Raw genomic sequence first — 18,961 nt, 5'->3', positions numbered from 1 at the left:
TTTGGCAAAATGCCAAAATGGTATCGATAAACATTTTCATATTGATACTCTTTATAAAATATCAATACTTATTTACTTGGTAACGATATTTATGCAAATATTTAAAGTTTTATAATTTAGTCTATATTTAAGCTCAAGTCTAAATTTTATAGTGTTTTAAAGCTCGACATAGTTTTATTTTCATTCTTATTAGTTGATGTTTGTGTATTGATGATTAATTTGAACAAGTTTAATCTAGTTTGTTTGTAGCATCTTGTAACTCGGGTTTGGTGACCGAATCGAGTATGGGGGTGTTACACCTCCTCCTTTCTTATTATTTTAATTTCAAAATTTTGGCAAAACATTGGGAAAATTGCAAGTGACGCCCCTAGCGTTTACAAACCATAAGAATTGACCTAATTCTGTCCTAATTAGAATTCATATATTACCATTTCTCAAAATTCCAATATAATTAGAATCCTACAATCTTTTTTATCTTCTTTTCCTAATCAGAATTTCAATTTTCCCTTTTTTCAAATCCTAATAGAATTTGCCCTCTATCCTTCTATTTATTCTCTTTTTATCTTATTTCTTTTTTCTTTACACCATATTTTCAATTTTCTTGCTATTGATTATTTTACTTTCTCGGATTAACAATATCCTCCATTCAATCGTTGTTTTTATCGAATTTGTGATTGAAATCAATAGCATTTCTATTCTTGCCAAGAATCGGTACGTATATCTTGTTTCCAAGATTTAAATCCAGAATTTTCGTAATATTACTATCCAACTCTAATTTTATGTTCGATTAATCAATCCTTTATGTTTCTTGCTGAAATCTTCCATTAATTTTAATTGAATCTTGATAGCCAATGTTTACTCGTGTATAAATATCACTTGAAGGACCCGTTTTAGGTACCCTCAATTAGATTTGAACATGAGGATCATCGCTCGAGAACCCGGTGAAGGTGTGTGTTCTTTTACAAGTGAATCAAGGCAAAACCGTGCCTAGGATAGGGCCACACAGCCATGCCCCTTGAAACTCTAGGTTTATCGATTCTCACACGGCCTAAGACCCTCCACACGGACTGCCATACAGTCATATCTTCCCTGTAGGTTGATTTTGGAAATACCATACAGCTATAGTCTGTCACACGACTTAACCACACGACTGTATAACCCCTCCACACAGTCTGATCACACGACTGTGTGTCCCCTGTTTTTTAAATTTTACATTTTTGCCTAGAATTTTTTTATTTGTTTAGCTTAGTCCCTGATTAATTCTCGGACTATTTTATTATGTTATATTACCCAATAAGTCCATGATATAATGTATTCTATTAGAATCCATAAACTGACTGGCCAAATTAATATGATGTTCATATAATTGCATGAATTGTGAACAATACATATATGACTATTCCTTTGGTGTTTGCGATTGCATGTATAGTATGCTTTATGACATTGTTAAACTGAACACTTAATAAGCATGAATTTCCTACTGAGGTGATCTGTTATAAGCATATTACTTGCTACTTTATTGAACTGTTATAAGCATATTGATTGCTGCCGTATTACTTTGTTAAAAGCATTATTAAATGTTATCATGTTGATCTATTTGAGCTTGCCTTATTGCATTACATGGGGTGGGATAATATGTACGAAGGAAGTGTTAGCAGCTTGTCTGCACCGTTTAGTGGTTTATCCACACCATATTAGCAGCTTTTATCTACACTGATTAGTGGTTTACCCACATCGTCTCAATAACTATAATCTGCAAATTTGTTATGCATCCACAACCTACTAACAGCTTGTTTGCAAAAACTTTTATAAAAAAACTCAATGGTTCATCCACGTTTTTATTATTAGTGGTTTATCCACACTATACTATCAATTCATCTGCAAAGTTAGTGGTTCATCCACACCACGGTGTAAAGGTAGAGGAGTTCTGGGGAACTCATACTATGGAGTTGGGTAGGACCTATTCTAATTAATTGAAATTGCATTGCATTCATAAGACATATATATGGCTTTGAACACTGAGATATTATGTTGATGAATTAATCTGATTTACTAATACTCTATATTGCTAATTAATTGTGAATTATTCTATGAATTGATATTTCGTATGTTTTGTCTACTATTTGCTTTGGTTTCCTCATGATTGAACTCATATTGAGCTTTATATTGAGCTTCATATCTCACTATCCTTTTATTTCTATCTCTACAGATAATACCCAAGTTAGGTCGCGAATGCAAAATCTGGAGGGCCTCGGCTAGGAATGATTTATTTTTTATTAAAAATATTTTAAGATTATTATTTGATATTTTTAGACTTAATTATTTTATTTTGAACTGTGACATGGGATTTAGGAATTGAACTTTTACATTGCATGACATTTAATTTTAGGATAATAAGTTATGATTGTTAATGAGTTAGGCATGAATCCCCGGGTTTTATTTAAAAACAAATAAAAGTCATTTTTCCTGTCAACTTAAGATTAAAAATTGTGAGTAATAAATAAATAGAAAATTAACTAAAGTTTTTCTTAAAGAAGGCACTATTACTTAGGAAAGTTAAACGTTTTTTTAATAACTCGCCAGTTTTTTTTAAAAATAAACTAAATTTTCTTCTAAGATAAATAACTGTTTTAAATATGACTGCATTGCAAAAACTCCAATAACATTAAGTTATTTCAGTGGCCAATATAACCTCTTGAATTCAAACTTAACGTTTAGACCAAGATGGAGAGGTTAAACTCCCAGAACACTAACTATTATAGAATTGGTTTTTTGGGCCAGAAAAATAAAATTATTATGGGTCACTTTTTTTTCAACATTGTTATAAAAAATTGAATAAAATAAAAATAAACCAATTCTTCTTGTTATAAAATTCTATGTTGCGAAAACCCAATTACTGCAAAAGATAAAAATGATTTTTGCATTGCTGTCATTCAAAGAATCAAATCGAGTAAATCATTGATTTTTTAACTTACTATTTTATGGGGGTTTGAGAGTAAGGATACATAATGGGTGGATGGTTGGGTTTAGTCAAATTGTGAGGGCGAAGGTTCTTAGGTTTAGAATTTTTAATTAAATTGAAGAATAAGAAGATGATGAAGAAGAAGATAATTGTTGAAATTATTTTGGGGTCTGATATTTATAAATTTAGAGATTTTTTAGATTTTTATTTTTGTAATTTACATATATATATTTAAAAGTTTAAAATTTGGATGTATATATATATTTTAGATTTTTCATGAATAGTTTTTTCTTTTTGTTTTTTTCATATTTATATATATATATATATATATATATATAATTTTCAGGATGATGATGTTCTTATGATATCATTATTATCACGTGTCAATGTCATAAGCTACTATTTATCTTATATATAACGGTGTTATAAAAATGTACTAAAATAATAGATTAAAAATAATTGAATATTAAGTAGAATAAAAAAATTATAAGTACTAATTTAAAAAATTATCAAATTTAAGAGCCAAATGCTTAAGCTAATTTAAAATTAACATACTCGCAAACACATGAGTTGAATCAAAACAACATATAACTAGAACTTAATCCAAAATGATTATTTAATTGGATTTAGTCCTACATTAGATTAGTTGTAATCAAATAAAATAATTTATAAATTTCTCACTTTTGAAATTAGTTTATAATCCATAAAAATACTAAAAATCTAAATTTTATATTTTCTTCCATATTTTTTATATAATTTATTTTACCAATATTGTATAATTAATACAATATAAATAATTTGAAAATTTTCAACGAATTTATGTGGATCCGACACAAATTGATACCAAAAATTTGAAGGTGAGTCAACTCGGATGGGCAGGTGTTTTATCAACATTATTATTTATTTGTTATCATTACTGAAAACACATCATTTGTTAAAATCTTAAACATAATATATATATATATATATATATATATATAATGATGCATCTCTTAAGTAAAAAAGAAAATTATGAAATGATTGACATTAAAAAGCATTAGTAATATGAGATGTATATATGAACAAAACAAAATGAATGAATTATTATTGTATAAGAATTTGGATATGATGGAAGCATATATCAGGATTGATGAACCAAATATATATTTTATAATATTATAACTAAATATCTAAAGCATTATATTTAAAATTTGTATTATGCCCAAAATAACCTTTCAAATTATGGCTTTATGGCCTTGTAAATTTTGATGACTTCAATCTTCAAATTCGACCAATAGCGATGGCGTAGAGTGAATCCAAAATACGAAAACCAAAAGCAACTATTTTCCTTTCCTGTTTATTTATTTATTATTTTACAAAATTAGGCAAATATGATTTATTTGTTATTTGACAATTCGTAAAAGTGTTTTTGTACATTTTTATAAATTAGTAAAGCGTGCATGAAGACGGAAGTTGGTAAAGTCAAAATTCCCTTCTCATTGTGGGAGATTGCTTGAGGTTGAGGAGTAAGTTTGAAGTCAGATTTCACAGCCCACAAGTTATGTTAAACTCTAAATCCATTTTCAACACATCTTTCATGACCTTAACATTGTAAGTTGTTTTTTGGGATACAAGTTAGAAACACAAAAACTAAAGGTAAGTTAGTGCTATGGAGTTGGTATTCAAATTTAATGACAAAAAAAAATCATTTATTTCTTTTATAAAGGATAATGACTTAGGATATACATAGATTAAATTTGAATTTTGTATCTCACCAAATTATTTCTTATAAAGCTAAGCCTTCCTTTGGGGTTAAGATTAACAACGAGTGAGAAGACTTTGGGCTTAGGCTTTCGTTTGGATTCCTGCAATTCAAGTGGGCCAACACCATTATTAAGTTCTAGGATTGTTCATGTTTGATTTTTATTGAATTTAATGAATTCATTTCGTTTTTGTACTTCAAATAGGAAAATGAATTCATTTGGTTTCATTATTCGATCGGTTATTAGAAGGGTTTTAGAAAGAAAAAATAGTTTTCATTTAATTACTTTTCAATTCCAAGTTTATTATGTTGGATCTGGCGCCATGAGTTTAGTATATTTGTTTGTAAACTTGTAATTTTTTCTAACAGATTAGTTAATAAAACAAATTCATTGGTTACATTAATATACTTTGTATATGATTGTCCTCAAATGGTTTTTATACGCAAAGTAAAATGAAAGCAAATGTTGACTCACTTGTTGTCTAATGTTTAACTAATACTAAGCGGTATTATGTGGTCGGATCATAATACGGAAAGACAGCTTGTATTAGCAGACGAACCTAAACATGTCATTAGTCTAATCGGAAATTAATAAAATGACTGCAAGACTAATATGTCATCTATCAAGTCCAATTGGGAGATGTTTTGTCTTAAGCATCAGAGCGGATAACTACTAGAAGATAGAGACATAGATATGACTGACCAGACTAACTGTACATCAGACTGGACCCAAGAAGAATAGATCCTTAATCTGTTTATGGATTTATTCATTTGTGACATTCATAGTGTGGCACACTTAAGTCCTAAGTGGATGACGGACTATGTGTTCGTGACTCATATACTTTGATGTAAGTAAAAGCTTAAGTTCAAATAGATAAGGAACCAAAAATTGGTGCATTGGTGTACGACTTCTGCAGTATGTAGCTTCATTTACAACAATGGAATTCATAGCCCGACACATGGGTAAATGATATCCTCTCATTGGCATTACATAGTTGATGAAAAGTAAACGTGGCCACGGGTCATTCTTTTTTGTAATGAATGACTTGATTACTATTTGATAGTAATTGACTTTTCATGAAAGAATGTATAATGGTTAACATGAGATAAAATAGTATCATTTTAGGAGAACAGATATTACCCCAAAGAGATCAATGATATCCTATTAGGGTAATACATTTATGCCAAGGTCATTGGATGAGCATTGATCGAGTTGCTTTCATAATGGTATGCCATTAGGGAGAGCTCAGTCACGATACTATAGTGTAATGACTTTGTGACTAAATGGGTTTATAATTAATAGGCAAAAATCTGGAACTTAATTATATATCGTTTGAGCTCTAATCATATATGTCCAATCAGTCCATTCGTTAGCTCGTTGAAACTAGAAATGAATTGCATGTTGAATTAAATGAACAGAAAAGAATAGAAATGGTGGAAATAGAAAAATAAGAAACATTTGGAAATGAAATATTGTTTTCTCCAAAATGAAAATGAAAATGGAGAAATGAAAACATTTGGAAATGAATGTGGTTTCCTCCAAAATAAAAATGAACTTATGTTTTTCAAATTAAATGAAGTTCGAAAATAGAAATAAATCATTTGGTCATACTGAACCGTTGAATATAGAAATATTAAATATATTTTCTTATAGATTCTTTTATGGTAAAATTGTCATGATTTTAATGGAACTGAAATTGGGTTGAGAAGATTATTTAATTGGAAAAATATTGAAATGTTTATTTTGGGAAATAGAAACACAAATATCGAGTTGGATCAAATTATAACGTAATGGGTTAAAAATCCATGAAGTACTTATAATTGGACCCGATACGGGAGAGGCCCAAAAACCCCTCATGTTAATGAGAGGGGTGACAAACCCTAGTATTATTAACTAGGGTTGTCGCCCCCTATACTCCTAGAAAGACTAGGAGTGCGTTTTTCTAGTTGAGGTACATATAGTCTGTCACTTATTCAAGATTGAGGTAAGTTACACTATGAACGTCTCAAGTGAATTAATCTATAACCGGATCTAGGATTAATTCGACTTAAGTCTTGTCTAATGTATTATCAATCCGGACAATCACACCTATGTCTCTATCTTTTGGGAGTCAACCACTACTATGTCCAAGACAATATATCTCCTAATTGGACTTGATAGACAACATAATTGTCCTTTAACCGATTTGCTCAATTCAAACTATGGACCTTTTTTATTACCTACTAATACAAGTTGTCTTCGTGCATTATGATTCGGCCACATAATGCAATTTAATATTAGTTAAACATTAGGAAATCAGTGAGCTAATATTTGCTTACATTTTGGTTTGTGTGCAAAAACTATTGAGGAAAAATAAAAACAATATTAATGTTGATTGTAGACCCAATTTTTAGCCCGAGCCCAAGTACCTAATTCGAGCCTAAAGACGAATTAACAACCAAAAACCCAAATCACTAAAAATTAAAACTAAACCTAGGCCCAACTACAAACCCAAACCCTAATAGCCCAAATCAAAAAATAAGGAAACCCTAAGCTACTTGAGAGTCTCAGCCACCGCACGTCCCATGGCCTCCACGCCCCGTTCCACGTTCGCACCCACAAACCACGTCGTTCTCCACCATGCCGTTCCCACGTATCGGCAAAAATGGATGTGGGGTCAATAGGAAACTGTTGTATTTTTCGGGCTATAAAAAGCCATGAGTATTGATTTGTTTTTTTTTTACGAATTTGAATACAAAATACACACAAAATCAGTAGAAAGCAACCAAAGAATACTTAAGAGGTGGTTATTTATTGCAACTTTATTCTATTTTTCTTTTTATTTTTTTCATTCGAATCCACAACATATACTAAAATATATAAGAGAGAGAGGGAGACCTACCGGAGTCGCATCACACTCACGCCGTTGGAGGGCTCAATTCCGTTCATCACAGTCGGATTTCGACAGCTTTTGAGGCTTAGTCCTTCTGCTGGAGAACAAGGGGAAGTGAGGGAGCAGAGAATATTATAGGCTTTTGGGGTTTCTTTTCTAAAAACAAAGCTTAAAATGTTTTTAAAACAAAAAAAAAATTGTTTAAATAGAAAAGCAAAAACGGCACCGTTTAATGGGGGGCTTGGTCCGCGCATTGACTCGACCCACAAGGAGGGTCCACGCGTTTTTTCCCTTAATGGAGAATTTGTGCTTTTGGTCCCTCCCTATTTTGCCGCCATTTGATTAGGCCCTGTTTTTTATTTCTTTTGACTTTTTAAAATTTTCCCTGAAATTTATGTGCTATTTTAATTTAACCCATGCTTAAACGCTGCGTTTCGAGGGTAGGGATTAATTTCCCAATTGATCCCTGTGCTTTATGCGCATTATTTTTTGGTCCCTGTACGCATATTTCTTGTTTTTTCCCTTGATTTTATTTTTCCTCTGATTTAATCCCTAGCATGTAGTTTTTTTATATATTGGGTATTTATTTATTAATTTTAATATTTTATGTATTGTTTTTAGATCATTTATATTATTTAACTCATTGAATATCATCTTTTATGTATATTACATATTTTTTTTAAAATTGTTATTCAATTTTCGTGGCTTCTTTTATCGCTTTTATGGTTTTATTCATTTTAAACATATGTTAGTCACCTTATATTATCATGTACATGTATATATTATTGATGTTATATTAATTTATATAAAAAATTTTCTTCCCTTTAAAATCTATTTATGTATAATTTATTTCCCATAAAACCCTATTTATCACTTTTTATTGTTCCAAATACTTTTTATATATATATTTTATTCTTATATACCAATTATTTATATTAAGTTGTTTTTATGTAAATTGATATACGTATTATGTCATATATTATTTATTTTATAATATTTGTTTTAAAAATTCATTTGTATATTACTTTTTAATATATTATTTCTTTTTATTTCTTCTTTAGTTATTAACGCTTGTATTTATATGGTATGTGATATGTCGCCATTGCGTGTACCTTAATTCGTTCCTTTGTGTTTTCTCATAATTTATTCATGAAATATTATTGCCCCATATTTTTATTTCGTGCTCAATACTAAGCTTGTATGATTGATATTACATCAAATTTTAGATTCCAAATTTTTGCCCAACATAGATTGCTTTTTATCCTAAAGTAAATCAAACTAATGCGTTTTGAGTCGGCTTTATAAAAAAAAGGAGATGTTTGATGTTTGGAAATTCGAGAAATTGTGCCCTAACGTGTTGGGTTTCGATTTTTTTCGTTTGTCCAAATAATCAAATGTCCCTTTAAAATTTCGTCTGTGTTTTCTAAATTTCAAAACAGGGCAATATTCTATATTTGAAAATCCAAGAAATCGTGCCCTAACGTGTTGGGTTTCGGTTTTTCGTTAGACCAAATAATTGAGTATCTTTTTGTAATTTTCAAATACATGAGCTTTTGGAAATTAAGACTCGGTCGTGGTTTCGAGAGCTTAAAAGGTCATGTCCTAACGTGCTGGATGTGATATTTTGTTCTTTCGTAACAAGAGAATTTTTAATGTCCAATTCGAGTAATTCAAATGTTTTAAAAGAAATCATATTTCAAAATCATTTCAAATTTTCGACATTAAGACATTAATTAATCAATTACGTACTAATTTTGGACGTTACGAGGGTGCTAACCCTTCCTCATGCGTAACCGGCTCCCAAATTTTTTTTCTCGAATTTCATAGACCCAAAAGCGTTGTTTTAATAAATAAAAAATATTTTATTAAAATGATCGATCTCAAGGTGATCTGATCACACCTCGAAAAAAGGTCGGTGGCGACTCCATTTTTGTTTTTAAGTCGATTCCCATTTTTCTAATAAAAATGGTTTCAACATTGATAATGGAATTTTATTAAACCAACATGTTTGGAAAATTACAAGTACAAATGATGAATAAAGTACACTTGGCACTAAATCCTAACAGATATGTGACGCTGTGCAGTTTAACTTGGGGAGATTATATTCTAAGAAAACATCAAGCATTGTTTGTGGTGTATGTTCTCCTATTTTGTGATTTTGTTTAAAATTTTACCAAAGAAGGAGATTGTGGAGGTAGTTTTGAGCAGTGCCAAGTAGTAGTTCCCACTATTGTACAACACTGTTCAACTCAGAAACTTGCTATGTTTAGTGTTAGCATATTTTGATAACAAAATCATTGGGCTTTGATTCTTACTAGTACTTTGGACGATTGCAAGTCCATCTATGATATCCAAACCATTTATTACAACATATCCTGAAGATTGGTTTGGATTAGTTCAAGGAAATCGACTTTCGAACTTTGATGAGATTGGATCAAACTAGGTAAAACTTGGAAGCATATCCTGAAGATTCAAGACTTATCTTAAGCTCATTGAATATATTCTTCATGTTTATTATCTTACTAGTTTATGGGAAGGTTGATTGTAATTGGTACAATATGTTAGCAAGCCTTGGTTTAATTTCTTATTAATTAAGGAAACTTGTATAGGTGATGTACTGAACAGAGAGCACTTATTCTTGTTCATTGAGTAAACTTTCTTGTGAGTTCATTGAGTGCGAAATCAAGTGTGTTACTTGGTTACCATCCTTAAAGGTGAGTTGTCTAGATCTTAGGAAAAAATTGGTTAGGGTGTTGGTCCGGAGAGGGGTTAGATTGATTAATCTGTGAATTGCTCAAAATCGGTTAAACTGACAGTTGAAATAGTTCTCTATATTTTTCAATTATTTAAAAATTTTTATACTTTTTAATAATTTATTTAATTAAACCAATTGAACCAAGAATCAATTATCCGATCAGCTTCACCATCAATATAATCATGAAAACTTTGAAGAAAAAAACCTTCCCTAGGTGAGCATTAATCTAAATAAGGAATAAATGGATTGATATAGGAAGAAAACTCTAGTGAAAGATTACAGGGTTTAGAAGAAAAGAATTTGGAGCACTTATTTAGTTGCCAGATAATAGAAAGCTAGGAAAAATGAAAGAAACCCTAATCTGTCTAAACACTATTCAAAACAAGCAATGAGTGGGGATGAATTTGCTGTAACCTTCATTGCCAATGTCTATTTCTCCTTTTGCTTTCTTGGTTCTTGGAACTTGTCAAAAATTTCAAGAAATAACTGTGAAAAATCATGGCTCAAACAAGTGAAAACCGTTGGAGAACGAAATTCTGACTTAAAATGTAATGTTTTTATTTTCCTTCCTTTTATATTTGAGATTTGTGTACGATACTATGATCTCGTTAGGGGTAATAACGTATCAAGGCTTTTGATTCACTTTTTATTTAAATACTACAACACGCATTATTTGGTGAATATTTTGTTTAAAAATAATAGTTTTAATTAAAATTGTAAAACTTATTGTGAATATATATTTTTAGAGTTATCTTAAAGTTTTTAGTTTTTAGGTATTAATAAAATATTATCACTAAAATTTTCATTTCTCACTTGTTTGCTTTTCAACTTTTTATCATTTTTTTAATTTTGATTTTTGATTTCAGGATTTTCAATTTTCATATTTTTACATGTTTTTATCCTCATATGTTTCTAATTTTCAACATCTTTGCTTTTTTAAAATTAATTATTTTTAAATAATTTAATTAAAACTAAATTAAGTTTAAGAAAATATCATATATATATATATATATATATATATATATATAGATGAGTGTATAATAATACTTATATGTTTTTAAAATTATTGATTTGTTACAATTTTATTGGTGCCTAAAATTATATATTTTAAGATGATCTTGATTTAAGTAATTTCCAAAATTATTATGTCTTAAGTTTAAAAGCTCATAATTCTCATTATGTGTATTTATTTTTAAATTTATTAAAATATAAGAAAAACATAAATATCCTCAAAATAATATTAGTTGTTTTGTAAAAAGAAATAAACTTTTGGTAATTACACAATTGAGTTGAGACTAGAGGTGCTCATGAGTCGGGCTAGGTTGGGCCCAACCAAAAATTTAGGCTCGTTTACTAGGCTCGGCCCAAAAAAAGGCATAAAATTTTGCCCAAGCTCTACTGGGATAAAAATGCTAAAACCATGCCTCACTGTTTTAACTTTATTTATATTATTTTTATATAATTTATAAATATATATAATATATCAAAATACTAAAATTAAAATAAATATTTCTCAACAAATTGAAAATAAATGTTAAAAATATGTATACTTAATAACACTAAGATACATATAACTTAACAAGCAAATGTCTCTAAAATAATAACAAAATTAATAATAAAACAAGTGTTATACAATAGTCAAATAATAACAACAAAATAGTAGTAATAAAATAGTAAAATGATTGCAAAATAAGGAGAAAACAACAAGAAAATAGCATTAAAATAACAAAAATAGCAATTTATTTTTGTCTTTTTGTGAATTCGAGGTGGGCTGAGCCCAGGCCAAAATGTCTTATCCGAGGTCTAACCCGTATTTTAAACGGGCCTTATTTTTTTGCTCAAGTCCATTTTTGGACCTATATTTTTGCACTAACGCTCCTATTTTTCGAGCGGACGCAAGTCTAGTTGAGACTTAGTTAATGGATAACACCAATACAATCAAGCACATTATAATAGTATAGATATGTGAATTTATCTTTACTATAATAATTTCCTAATTAAATTGATATCCAGTTAACTTATAACTCCAAGAAACACACATAAATTTTAATTTTAAAGGCATAAGTATATAATTTTCATAATATTTTTCTTTTACCCACTCGACTTCAATCTCGACCATTAAAATGGTTTTCGAATCCAACCTTAACCTGTATAATGTTTTATGTTATATTCATTTTTACAAAACTAAATAAAATATATGATATATAATCTTTAAAAAAAATCAAAATACTTACAAAATTAAAATATAAGTTAATTTTTTATAATTTTAATGAATTATAATTAAAACTATTTATAATATTAAAACATAATTTTAAAAATATAAAATAATTATAAAATTAAAATAAAGATATTGTTTAATGAAAAACCTGATATTTTCCACATCAAAATCGGATAAAAAAAAAAGTTGATAGTTTGTGTATAGTAAAAAAGATGATTTCACTTTTTTTTACAGGCAATTTGCTTAAAAATCAATGGGGATAAAGTTTTTATTAGTTCCAATCTTTCATATGTTTAAACAAATGAAAAACTCTTCAACAGAATGTTACAGAAAGCCGCGCCTAATCCTAAAACAAAATTGTGTTATTTTGTATTCATCTTTTTGTTTTTGCTTTTTAACATGTTTCGGATCATCAATGGTCCAAAGCACCAATCTGCATCTTTTCAGAATAATCAAAGGAGGCCGCCGATGAGACCTGTAATTCTTCTTCCACTGTGGATGGGAACATTGCTTTGAGCTCATTATACCTCTGGATATCAAAATTGTATGCCTTGATCAGCTGCCTTTGCTTTGTGCTGAACCTGCTCTTATAAAACCCTTCAAAAGAAGGTTCTTTGGATGTCCTGAGGAAAAATGCATATCCAGCCATGAAATACATGGAGGTGACGTAGAAACAGATGGGTTCCATCACGTCCCATGTGAGTTCCCAAAAGGTTAGCCTCATGAACCCGGCTGTTTGGACCACCATGAATGCCAGGCCAAGCCAGAGTTCGCGACGGACCAGGGAATCGGCTTTTGAATCGATTATTGCTTTCTCCTTTTCTAGCGCAGCCAGTTCTTTTCTTCTGGGATCATTCGGGTTTGATCTAGATAAAGGAATTAGACCACCAAGTGCTTTTGCTACCTGTAGTCACAAAGTGGAAATCTCTGTTGGCTCAACTTGAAAGAAACAAAAATTGACTCAAATTCGTACCAGTAATTACGACTATGAAGGATGATGAAAGCAAGTAAACAATAAAAAGTGATTAATGCTTATGTCAGGTCAAGTTGAAGCCCATCCTTATCATATGAGGCCATTCCAACCTCTATTCCTCCACCAACCATTTTCCTTGTTCGACAACGCCACCTTTCCGCTCAATAGTTTCGTACATCTCCTCAAATCTAAACATCCAAACACATCTTCCCCAATTCGTTGCCAATTAAAACATAACTCCCATCATCACCCCTCGCCCTCTACAAACTCAAAAGTTGGAGAATATGCATGCAAAACAAAATGTAGAAACATCCAAGGGCTTTATTTATAAAAGCCCAGGAGATTAACTGTGAAAAAAAAGTTGTGATATTTGTGGTCATACTGTAGAAACATCCGAGGGATTTATTTATAAAAAATTTGGGTCCTTCAGTTCAATTCTCAGAAACCATCTCAAATGTGATACGTTTTTAGAGACCTGTAGTAAAAAAAAAAAAAAATCCTGTTGAAATTAGCAGAAAAAGAAACCCAGAAAATCAGTTTTCGGTAGCTTCTAATGCTAATAATAAGTGAATTCCTGAATCGGGACCTACTTTTCATCACCATCACCATAAGCATGTAATTTTAATGTATACATATATGCTATCGTTGTAAGCCAAAACATAAATAAGATCTTATCTGCTTTCAATATAAAATTTCAAGAGATAATAAATAGAGAAAAAAATTTATCTACCTGTTCCGATCGTAAAACGACGATGTTTCCTAATACGACGACGGTTCCTGATTCATCTAGCAATTTCGCAAACTGCAATCCTTGTTCATGATCCGAACAACTTTCTCCGCAAATCCGAAGAAAGTCGGAATAAGAAATCCAGATTTTCCCTGTCTCTCTCAGCTTCGTTTTCACCACTTCCAACTGCGCCACCTTTAACAACTTCTTCGCTTCCCGAACGGACAGTGCAGGCAGCTCCGAAACCGCCGATTTCGCCTCCAAGTGCGAGCTCAACCCGTCTAACCGGATGCGATCCCTGGACACATCGATTTCCCTTAATCTCTCCATTAAATTCTCCCCCATCGGTAACTTCCTCATCGCCGGTGAAGCCATAGATCCTTTATGAAGAAACCGCCTGAACATGCCATGGCCGTTACCCTTAGCATCTACTGGATCCACCGTCATACCGGTTGCTGCTTTCCCCGTTTTTCTTGCGATCCGCTTCTGAACCGTCGGTGAGGAAATCCGGCAGTTAGTAACAGCTTGCGAAGAAATTTTCGAAATATTAAAAAGCTTCTCTGCCAAGGTTTTCCTCAACGCCATTGCTAGAAATTAAAGAAGCTAACTAATTATCAAAAAGTTGCTGTTGTTGTTGTTGTTTTTTTTTTTCTGGGGTGGGGGGGATAGAGTTTAGAAGATTTGAAAGCTTTGCTCGCTTGGTGTTGGCACAATCAATGAAGGTTTTGGCCCGTTTTATAGGGTCCAACAATGGAGGAAGATAAACAGAAAAATAGAAATTTACAAAAAAAAGAATGAAAATAACGCGAGAATTTGAGAGATTTGAAAACATACTTCGCACTTTAGATTACTCCCTGCCTTACATTTTCGAGCATGCTTATAGGATCATCTCGTTAGGGGCGATTCTTTTCAATTTATCGGAACGAGAAATTGGAGAACCGATTTCACGAGAGGAAATATCGAAGAGCATGAGCTAATCACACTACACGTGGAGGGTTGAGCTTGAACTACAAATGACCTTTTGAACCGTCAGATCATATGAAAATTTATCATTCGCGCCTTACCTGATGTTGACTTTCATTTTGTAATTCATAAATACTGATTTGTTGAACACGTGTAACATTATTAGCGGAAGAAATCTAGAAGGTGAGAATAAATAGAAGGGTTTGGATTACATGGGAAAATTTCTGTGTGTTTGACGGCAGCTAAGACAGAAGTGGAAAGCAAATCAAGTTTCCTTTTTGGGGTTGGATGGATGAATATAAACGTTCACACAAACGTGTCGCCACATATATTTTGGTATTTATGTAATAAACAAAATCTTTAAAGTTGTTTGCGTTCACGATAAATCCTCAACATTTTATTTTATTTTTCTTTGGGTGACAAAATTTTCGTCAAGGAGTTGATATAACGATTGCCACCTGGTGGCTGTAAGATAAAAAAAAAAAAAAAAACAGTATCACAGTCAAAGCATTTGAGGAGTTAATAAAATATGAAAAAGATTTGATGGTTAAAACAAATTTGAAATATTCGTTTTTTATTCACTTTATAATCCCTTAATTATTGAACATTTTAACATAATTATAGCTCACGACTAATTCTAACTCAAATCCTCCCAAGCATTTGTAATCCGACCATATTCTTTTGGTTTTATTGTGGGGAGAAACATATATTCAACCATTCCAAATTGATTCAATATTTACATATCAGTTCTAAAGTGGCTAAATTTATTTTGATTTAAATTTAAAATGTTAACTTAAATCATTTTAATAACGATTAATGCTAATGATAATAATTTAGATGTACAAAACAATATTATTTGAAACTAAAATAATAATGAATGTGACAAAATTATTTTCCTTATCCATCAAATGAAGCTTAAGTAATGTAAATGTTTCAAGACAGCTTCATGAATATATGTTATTTATTTAAGGATAAAGAAGAAATATAGGAAGGTGATGTGGTGCTTAGATTTTCTTTTGTTGTTCTTCAAATGCTGGGGTTTAGATTAGATCCATAACCAAATTTGATTCTAGATTCAACACTTATTTTAAAAGATAACATAAAATAAAAAGAATTTAATCACATGATTAATGTTTTCATCTTAAAAATACATCTAATTTTCTGCATAATTTAAGATAATATATTAAAACTTTATTTTATATTAATATTAACCTATCAACTTAACCAGATAACTCCTAAATAAGTAGTTGGATCACAATGTTTAAAAGTTTTCTTCAACAATATTTTAAGCAAATCCAACTGATTATAAAAATTATTTTAGGGCACATTTATGAATAAATTAATAAAGTTTAATTTGGTTGAAATTACGGTTTTAGGGATTTTGATATCTTTTTTCTAAGATTGTTATTCTACACGCTGTGAATTTTATTTTTTTAACTTTCTATGGGTATAATATTAAGAAAAGAATTAATGGATTGACAGATGTTACTTTTTTAATACAACTTTTGGAGTTCAAAATATTTTATTATTAGTGTACCAAATAATTTTTATTATTATTATTTATTATTGCTGTCATTCAACTTAATTAGAAAATACATAAAAATTAAATTATATAATAAATATATATTTAAGATTTTTTCATAATTTAATTGTTAACCAAAAAATAAAATTATCTAGACACTTGCCAGCCATTAAAATGGGAAAAATAATTTTATATTTTTATAAAATTATAAATTAATAAATAATGAAATTAATTCTTTAAAAATTATGAAGATATAAATTAATGCAATTATGAAATTACATTTTAACTGTTATAAAAATACATAACTCAATTCTTATCCAAAATAATTTCTAGCTTCACCCTTTCCTTACTAACCCATTCTCAGTCACCATTTCTTAAACCAAATCAAAATTGGAATAAAAATAATAATAGATTAATAAATAAAATTATAGATCGTAATTAGAATTAAAATTCATTATCCATTCCTTATCTGCTAACTAAAAGATCAAGATTGGAAGAAAGGTATATAATGTCTTATCATAATGAACATATAAATGAGTTGGGCTCTTCATTTAAAATGTGTGAAGAAAAAGATTAATTCCTATAAATTATTACTAATATTAAATCTAATTAATTTCTTGACCTTATTTAGGGGATGGATTGGGAAGAGTATGATTTCCCTCTATCACACTTTCAATGCTTCTGTCCTCCACTATTTAGGTCCCAAGATCCTTTAAATTTGAGGTAAAATTAAATTACTCTTGAAAACCTACTAAAGTTTTAAGAAACCGTGTTTCTTATTTTTGAAAAAATAATTATGTAAATAAGTTTGGATATATTTTGGTGATCCTAATGGATCCAAATTGAAGTTAACCCAACATATCATTATATCATTCACCATCATATAATCATATAAAAGTGCAAAATCACTTTCCACCATCTAAATTTAACATATTTCGCTTAATTTTAATATATTCTCGCTCAACTATAACATAATTGATTTCTAATATTATCAAAATTTATAATATTTCAAAAGGGAGAGATTATTGGTATATTTTCAAAATTTTAATAATATTTCAGTAGTTATAAGTAAACGTTATAAATATTGGTAATGCAAAGGGTTGTTGGTAAGTGAGTATATCCTATATTGGTTAAGTATAGGCTATTGAGAGAGTTTTTACATAGCCTTACTTTTTACTCTGATTAAGTAATTAGGCTATAGGCTTTATACACACACTATTGTCACTTGCTTGACTTGGTACGGTAAATGTATTTCACTTTGGATAAAATTCTTATACTTTATTCTAGAAAATATCTTTAAAATAATTTTAGTTTTCCCTTTTTTTTTTGCTGTTAAGAAAATCTGGAACAAATTATACTGTTGTGCGAAAATGGTGGGTCCAAAACTGTAATTGACCCTATGATTTTTACTCTTTACGCCTGTATATTTACTATTTTACCCTTCTATTACTAGTATAAATAGAGAGTTGTTTTTCTTATTTTTCACACAGAAAGCAAACACAAGAATTAGAGAACTCTTTTCTCCTTTTCGCCTCTTTTTCCATTCCCTTCTAAAAATTATGTCGTTTTTTCCTTAAATTACATTAGAGGAAATTTTCTCTAGGAGTTTGGATTTTAAGTGAAACCGATTGTGACCCCTCCAAACTTTCCTGAGAATTATCCTAGTGGGATTTCCTTGAGAAGAGCAATACTAATTGTGTTTCACATTCCTTATTTAGGTATACAAATATCGAAGCACTGTATTAACCTTAGGAGACAATGTCCGTTGCACGATTACATCGATCATAATACGAATTTGTTTCTAAAGAAATGGTTCTTCCACGACGCAGTAAAATTTGATTTCTTAATTCCTGATAAAATTTTCCAATCAGTGCTAACGAATTTGTTTTGCAGTAATATATTTTCCAACAATTTAGAAATGAATTATTACTGTTTAAACATGTCTACCCCAATCAACAAATACATCATTGATCTCTCCAAGTTTGTACATCTTGATAGGACTAACTACTGTCACTGGTCTAAAATGATGGTCATCTTCTTCAAACAACTTGAAGTTAACTATGTCCTATTCAGTCCACCTGCCATCTAGAAACTGAAAGATTCTGCCACTGCTTTCGAGGGTTTGAAAGTCATAGCTACAAAAGCTAAGTTTTAAAAGGACAAATAAATGGTAAGAGGTCACATGTGAAGTCATATGGTTAATAACCTCTTCAACCTATTTGTAAAA

General features: G+C 30.1%; 1 protein-coding gene across 1 annotated transcript; it reads right to left on the bottom strand.

Annotated features, from left to right (window-relative positions):
- Positions 1–12,787: 12,787 nt before the first annotated feature.
- Positions 12,788–14,987, bottom strand: LOC108465027 (calcium uniporter protein 2, mitochondrial-like). Its single transcript, XM_017765328.2, has 2 exons — positions 14,253–14,987; positions 12,788–13,453 (listed from the first exon to the last, which is right to left on the bottom strand). Exons 1-2 carry the CDS (start codon positions 14,832–14,834, stop codon positions 12,962–12,964), a joined length of 1,074 nt encoding a protein of 357 aa, XP_017620817.1. The 5' UTR covers positions 14,835–14,987; the 3' UTR covers positions 12,788–12,961.
- Positions 14,988–18,961: the final 3,974 nt, after the last annotated feature.

The sequence above is a fragment of the Gossypium arboreum genome, chromosome 11 (genome assembly GCF_025698485.1).
Source record: "Gossypium arboreum isolate Shixiya-1 chromosome 11, ASM2569848v2, whole genome shotgun sequence".
NCBI lineage: Eukaryota > Viridiplantae > Streptophyta > Magnoliopsida > Malvales > Malvaceae > Gossypium > Gossypium arboreum.
This window is presented reverse-complemented; position numbering and strand designations above follow the sequence as displayed.

Coding starts and splice junctions, on each gene's coding strand:
- LOC108465027 (XM_017765328.2), bottom strand. CDS start 14,834: ATGGCGTTGAGGAAAACCTTGGCAGAGAAGCTTTTTAATATTTCGAAA. Junction 13,454..14,252: donor TCGTTTTACGATCGGAACAG/GTAGATAAATTT, acceptor TTGTGACTACAG/GTAGCAAAAGCACTTGGTGG.